A 7714-nucleotide genomic window follows, 5' to 3' on the forward strand; every position below is an offset into this window, starting at 1 on the left:
ATCTGATAAGATAAGTGTTGATTAGGATGATTTTTGAATATGCTCTGCACTCTCTTCAATAAAGGCAATGAACGAAGATTTCTTCTTATTTACAGCACTAGAGTCGAGTCGACTTCGGTTTACTTTCTTTTCATCTGGTCCAAAATATAGGATCTCTTGCATTGCGGTACAGCATATTCCGATGTATGGTAAAGTAACCATTCACACTAACTTCACAGGAATAACCAGATCAAAGGAAAAACCATAAAAAAAAGAAGCAAAATGCAAAATATACAAATACGTCGTACTTAAATAAGTATAATCAATATGCCGTAACCAAGAAATTGGAATAACAAGGGCACTTTGACATCATAATCTTTTTTGATTGCATTTTTTTCACCGGGCTTAGACCATGTCTCCCGAACAATCTCAGTACATATAGCACAAGACGATTCCACATATCGAGGTCAGAATGGGATTGGGTGTTTTCATGTCTTACCGTAGTGCACGGTTCGTCTTGATTTTTGATTGATGAACAAGAAGGAAAATGGAACAATTGGATTTTGGACTCGCCCCCGGCTACGTGTCTTTGGACCCTTCGCCCGCCCTCCACCAGCGGAAGTAAGCTACCGCCTATGTTGGAAAGTTGGGGGAAGAGTGCATTTCCATCGCGAAAGATTCAATCCAGCCACAGGTTCCCCTACGGCTACCTTGTTACGACTTCACCCCAGTCGAAGACCCTACCATTGTATGCACCAGTAAGACCACCAAAGTCCTTTGTGGCACTAGTGTGCCACAGAAGTCATGGGTGATCATTGGTCCGATGCTTCGGGCGAAACCAATTCCCAGGGTGTGACGGGCGGTGTGTACAGGGCCTGGGTACATATTCACCGCGGCATCCTGATCTGTGATTAATAGCAATTCCAACTTCATGTTCCCGAGTTGCAGAGAACAATCCGAACTGAGGTAATCTTTTTGGATTCGCTCCGCCTTACATCCTTGCTTCCCATTGTAATTGCCATTGTAGCACATGTGTGGCCCAGACCATAAGGGCCATACGGACTTGACGTTATTCCCACCTTCCTCCAGTATATCACTGGCAGTCTTTCGTGAGTGCGACATACACCTTTTTGTTTGTTTTGGAGCTATTTGTTTGGGTGGGGCATAGTAAAACCACTACATACCACACCACTGGGTGGCTGGCTTGAATGTCGAGTCTTTCTCTGCCGTCAACTCGATGTCGTCGTCACTTACAAGATAAGGCCAAAATCGTCGACTTTACTAAACAAACGAGAAAGTCCCTTTCTATCATCATTAGTCAAGAGCACTAGCTGCAATAAAAAAAGAGCGCTAACTAGAAATAGAAAGTGCCTCAAAAGGCGTCGGCTTCCTTCTTACTGACAGCACAGCTAGGTGCTGGCACTCAATTAGTAGCGCTGGCACGTCACTCGGCTCTTCGTTCACTTTAGTTGCAAAGACTTTCTCCTTGGGCGCATGTCTCAGCAACATAAAATGAGGGTTTTTCTCGTTATAGGACTTGACCAAATATCTCACGACACGAGCTGATGACAGCCATGCAGCACCTGTATGAAAGTCAGTACCATCCCATTAAGGATAGGTTTTCTTGTGAAGGGCTGGTAAGGTTTTGGGCGTTGTATCAAATTAAACCACATGCTCCACCGCTTGTGCAGGCCCCCGTTAATTCCTTTGAGTTTTAGTCTTGCGACCGTACTCCCCAGGTGGAGTGTTTCACGTATTAGCTGGGCCCCTGATCCGCGTAGACCAAGGGCGAATACTCATCATTTATGGCATGGACTACCAGGGTATCTAATCCTGTTCGCTCCCCATACTTTTTCACCTTAGCATCGGTAGGGACCTAGAGAGTTGCCTTCATTTTTGGCATTCCTTCGTAGATCTTCGAATTTCACCCCTACACAAAAAATTCCACTCTTCTCTGTCTCACTCAAGTGAATTGGTTTTGAGAGCATTCCGCCAATTTTTGGTGGCTTTCACTTTCAACTCGATTCACTGCCTACATGCCCTTTACGCCCAGTTATTTCGAAGAATACTTGGCCCCTTATCTTACCACGGCTGCTGGTACGGAGTTAGCCGGGGCTTCTTCCTCGAGTCCTGTCATGATCGCGCACTCGACAAAAGAGCTTTACAAGTGACATTGCCCTTCTTCACTCATTCGATATTGCTGTATCGGGCTTTCACCCATTGTCCAAGATTCCCCACTGCTGGCCCCTATGGGAGTCTGGGTCATTTCTCAGTCCCAGTGTGGCTGATCATCCAAAAAGACAAGCTAAGCATCATTGGCTTGGTCAGCCTTTACCTGACCAACTACCTAATACTACGCAGGCTCATCAAACAGCAGTTTTTAGCTTTCTTCAGGATTTGGCCCGAACTGTTTGGCAGATTCCCATGCGTTACGCACCCGTTCGCCACTTTGTTCTCAACTCTTCTTACCTCCTGGGCGAGACAAGCTACCTTTAGCTAGGAGCCTCTTTTCCTTCTGCCCAGCTCCTCAAAAATAATATTCGATTTGCATGTGTTAAGCATATAGGTAGCGTTCCTTCTGAGCCAGGATCAAACTCTTCTTTTGACTATGATTGGGCCCTGCAGTGGTAGAACCTGGTGAACTGGGTTTACTATTTCCCAACCTTCTGTGAACTTTTCTTTTCTTATGTTTTTTGCTACTTTCTTTTTGATAGTATTGGTCTTATTTAGAGTATCAGTCTAGTCACTCAACTAATCCACTCGTGGAGTGCGTTTGGTATAGTAGTAGTCTGGTAGTTGAGACTTCGCCCCTTCTTCTTTAGTAAAACCGAGCCCAACTAAACTATTGATTATTCCAAACATAGCTTTAGAGGCTCTTACTAGATAGGGCGGCAGAATAGAAGTCTTACTACTAGCTTTTAGTCTTATGTAGGCAGTGGCGGTCAGGAATGAATGTTATACTAAACTATCCGCCATTTCATTAGGACAACACTTGCTTAGTCTTTTTCTAACTTGATTGTTAAGTATGGTTTGGAAAGGTCAACTGAAAGATGGTATATATCAACATTCAAACCTATTTCTTTGTGGCTGGCCCTAGTGCTTAACGTCAGGTTACCTCCACATACATATGAAAAGTAAGCCAACCGTATTAGCTAATCAACTCGCCTTAACTAACCCTTACTATATAGGTGCGGACTTGCGTACGGTATTACTTGCCTAACAGCTGCCAAAAGCGAAAGCTTCAATGTTGATGGCCTTATTGTCTCTTTTCTTATCTGAAAAAAAGGGAAAATAAGAGAGGGATCACTCCTCGGGCAGTCGCTAACCATTGCGCCTTCCCTTCTGCTTACACCATTTCTTTCTAAATGCTCCGCTTTGCTCTTTGTCACGCTACTTCCGCTAGCAACCGGCTTCGGATTCTCCTTAAGGCACCGTGTTGAGTAGGGATTTGAATAGAAACTCTATTTTGGGGCTCAATGTTGCTGGACTCTACTCCTCTCCCCGGGCTCTCTTCGCTCTATGCCCAAAGCTTCAACTAAATCACTTGAGACTTCTGGTCTTATGTCCTCCACACAGGCCTTGAATGCTTCTTCTTATAATGAAGTCAAGTTATGGCATCGTAGATTAGGGCATCTTCATGTGTCAAAGATGTGAGTCTTAGTTCCTAGTTTATCTGAATCAGGTGTGTCTGAGTTGGAGTCTTATGTATGTAAGAGGGATAAGCATATTCTAAAGTAATATTCCTATAGTGACAGTCGTTGTAGTGTACTATTTGAGTTAGTTCACTATGATGTACGAGGGCCTGCCCCTACTCTTTCTTTATCGGGTTATAATGATTTTGTGACTTTTTTGGATTCTTTCTCTTGTCTTACTACTGTTTATCAACAAATATCGTTGGATGAGGTTAGTTTTATCCTTCCTTTGAGATGAATCTTCAAAAGTCTTTATGGTCTGAAGCAGTGTTAACCTAGGTTTACCTGATTAATAGGGATGCTTTCCGTGGTATTGAAAGGGACATGTACAAGTGTGAAATCCTAATGCTAAAAACTTTATTCTTCTACCTAATTTCTAAATATATCGAAGTCCTGGGTAGTAAAGAAAAGTGGGATGCTATATTTCCAGGATTGGGATTCGTAAATATGTTAATAGATTCTTGATCTATTTCTTCCATTTTTGGGTGTGTGTTATGTCTATGTAACTGGTACCTTTCATGAGAAATTGGATCCTAGAGCTGTGAGATGTATCTTCACTGGTTATCCAACATCACAAAATGCTTTGATCCCATTACAAAAAGAAAGTATGTCTCTATGGATGTTACTTGATTTTGAAATCAACCCGATTTTCATGACCCAACCAAGAAAACCTTGAGTCATCAACAAGAAGAACTTGAGTCAAGTGATCAGCTGTCTTTTATAATCCCTATGTCATCTGACCATAGAGAAAACAATGCTACTACTTCTCCAGGGGAAGATGCGGTCAAGACCAATTAGTGGAAGACATACTGACCTAACGAGGTAAGAGAGGACTAGTTGTCCCTTATGTTCCTCTTGTTAACAGTAAGGATCTTTCCTTTGAATTGGGAAATGTTAATATGCCTCAAGATAAAGAGAGTGAAACTAACCCTAAAATTTCTGATCTTGATCTTACAATTACAGTCAGGAAAGGCGAAAAAGAGCCGGTACCTAACTCCCTTTGAACTACTATATATCCTATCCAAAATTGTCATCCTCCTACAAGGCCTTTATATCCACTTTTAATTCGGTATCCATACCAAAGACTAGAAGGGAATCCTTGTGTGCCCCTCACTGGAAGAGGGCGATGATGGAGGAGATGAGTGCACTTGAGATGAATGAGACATGGGAGATTGTTGATTTACCTCCTAGAAAGAAGACTGTGGGATCTAAATGTAAATGGGTGTACACAGTGAAATTCCAGCCAAGTGGGGAGATTGAGAGATATAAAGCAAGGTTAGTGGAAAGAGGATTCACACAAACCAAAGGAATAGACTATGGCAAGACCCTTTCAATAGAGGCAAAGGTCATTTCTATCAGAATCTTACTTTCCTTGGCTACACAGAGATCATGGCCATTGTATCAGTTAGATGTGAAAAATGCCTTCTTGCATGGGGGACTCGCATGAGGAGGTGTATATAGAGATAGCACCTGGATATGGAATGAAATGGTAGTCACATAAAGTATGCAGATTGAAGAAAGCCCTGTATGGATTGGAGCAATACCCGAGGGCGTGGTTTGAGAAGTTCAGTAAGGCCATAGTTTAGTTTGGCTACAAAAGGTGTGCTTCTGATCACACACATTTCGTAATGTAATAAAGGGTGAGAAAGTAAGCCGAATCATAGTAAATGTTTAGAATATTGTGGTCACTGGTGATGCTGTTGATGAGATTGCAAGATTGAAGGCTTACCTGAGCCGCACCTTCGACATAAACTTGGCATGCTGACGGTACTTCTTGGACACAAAGGTTTTCTAAATCTATAAGAAGTAGAGCCATCTCTCAAATTATGTCCTTGATTTGAAGAAAACAGGGATGTTAGGTTGCAAGGCCGCAGTTAGCCCAATAGAAGAAAATCATAAGCTTGAAGAAAAGAGAAAAGAACCCTTGGATGATGCAGGCATCAGAGTCTTGTGGGAACACGTCAGATATCTTACTATCACTAGACCTGACATTACCTATGTTGTGGGGTTGGTAAGCCAGTATATGCATGCTTTTTGTCAAGCACACCTACATGTAGTATACAAGATCTTGAGGTACCTCAAAGTTTATCTTGGTAAAGGTATGATCTATACTAATCATGTCCATGGGAGAGTGGAAATCTATAGTAATGCTGATTGGGGTGGGTCAATAGAGGACAGGAGATCAACTTCAGGATGAGGAAAAATCGTTGAGAAATCATCTTGGCGAAGATAAAAGAGTTCGACACCTGACCGAAACAAAGCCCGTATTCTTCCTAAACCCCCTATTCTTAGCATGACGGATATTGAATAAAGGGACGACCGAGGGGATTTGAGGGAAGCATAAAGGAAGACGCTGAAAGGTTATGTTAAAAGCTATGAGACTAGTGCAAACAATATGTTGAAATAGTCGATTTAGTAGTCTGCTTTCTTTCTCCGGGTATGAACTCCTCCCTTGAGGAAGGCCCCTGTTGTGGCAATTCAACCCAGAGGGTATAGTTACTATAACTAATAAGAAGCATAGTAATGTTAGTGTAGAATAATGAAATCTCTTATTAGCGAAGGAAGGAAGCAAGTGTAGCTTTGAAAGCAACAAGGAGGCATTAGGGGAAACCATCATTCAAGGTTGAAAGAATTGGAAACAGACTCGAAAATGGAACCCTTTCTCTAGAGGCCTCTTGGCTTCTTTCTTTACAATCAGTCTAGGCCAGATAGAGCGAAGAGTCCATAAGGAGAAGAGCCAAGGATTGTCGTAGATAAGAGTTGTATACGATGAGTTTGAGTCAACTATCTTATTCAAAATAATTTCTTCTCTCCGGCCTTGTCTCCTCACTAAGTGGCTGCACACACCTGTCTTACAGATAGAGTCAAGCACGAGACGGGTATTTACTTATTCTTTTTAGCATGTGCCAAGAGCTGCGGCTATGGAACATATCCCTCCGAAGATAATCCACTATCTTTTCCTTCAAATAGGGATTGAGGTTTCCAAAACTTCCAATCCACCATTCAAGAGGTAGAGGATGTGACCAATTTGGCTTGCAACAGGCAGCCTTTAATCTTTCCCAATGTTTAGATTGAGTCGAAAAAAGACACAAACGGACTCTAAATCCCGCTCCACCCAACTGATGTGATGTAGAAACACTTACAGGGTATTTATTACGGATAGAACAGAGACCAATAGTCGTCCTACAAGATAACAACAAACGAAGAGAGACTGGAGATAGGTCAATTTGCATTGACTTGACCCAGAATCTCTTGGCAAACTCGACGCAACCAGTTTCAGATATTATCGATTTGGCCTCCGAAATGGTCACACCGAGTTTATCCAGTAGTATCCTGTACTGTTGTGCCACAAGTGTATCAGTGATTAGGATATCATCACCTAGTACGGCATAGTCCTTAAAAAGGGTGGTTCTCTGCGGGTAAGCTCGTTTTGCTGCCAACCACACTACATAGTGGTGGGATAATCCAAAGAGTGACCATGAGGAGTAGTAACCTAACGGCTGACCACAAAGAAAGGTAACCTCACTCATCCTTTTCACAATCAGTTTCCCAACTAGAAAGGTGTTGAGGCCCAAAGAGCTGTTGACAATTGAAGACGCCAATGTTGGCCCAAACACACAAGACATAAGGGCAAACATGACACTCAATGGCCAACGATCCGTTGACAACTTAAGAACAAAGGAATAACACTCATTCTTCTTTCCTTCTCTCAAAAGTGATAATGGAAACTCTTGGTTGAAAGTTCCATCCATCCGGAGATAAGAAAGAACCTCCATTGACTATTTGTGGACAGGAAAGAGCAACCTCTGCTTTATGTAATTACATATCCAAAGATGTGCTTCTGATTATTCCAGTTTTCAGTTTAGTTTAATTTCACCAGGCAAAGAAAAAGGATTAGCAATCTCTTAGTCTGGGGAAGTTTTCTTTTTCTTTAAATAGAGAAAGTGGTGGCTAGATTCGCGTTCCCTTTCCAGACTATCAAGGATTTCAAAGATCTTTCATACTGTACCTAATCTCGATATTGTCTTGGGAATTATCAGTAT

General features: G+C 42.2%; 1 protein-coding gene across 1 annotated transcript; it reads right to left on the bottom strand.

Annotated features, from left to right (window-relative positions):
* Positions 1-6535: 6535 nt before the first annotated feature.
* On the bottom strand, positions 6536-7447 carry LOC124887777 (uncharacterized mitochondrial protein AtMg01110-like). The gene has a single exon (XM_047397698.1). It carries the CDS (start codon positions 7445-7447, stop codon positions 6536-6538), a length of 912 nt encoding a protein of 303 aa, XP_047253654.1.
* Between the last annotated feature and the right edge of the window lie 267 nt (positions 7448-7714).

Source organism: Capsicum annuum, chromosome 10 (genome assembly GCF_002878395.1).
Source record: "Capsicum annuum cultivar UCD-10X-F1 chromosome 10, UCD10Xv1.1, whole genome shotgun sequence".
NCBI classification, from domain to species: domain Eukaryota; kingdom Viridiplantae; phylum Streptophyta; class Magnoliopsida; order Solanales; family Solanaceae; genus Capsicum; species Capsicum annuum.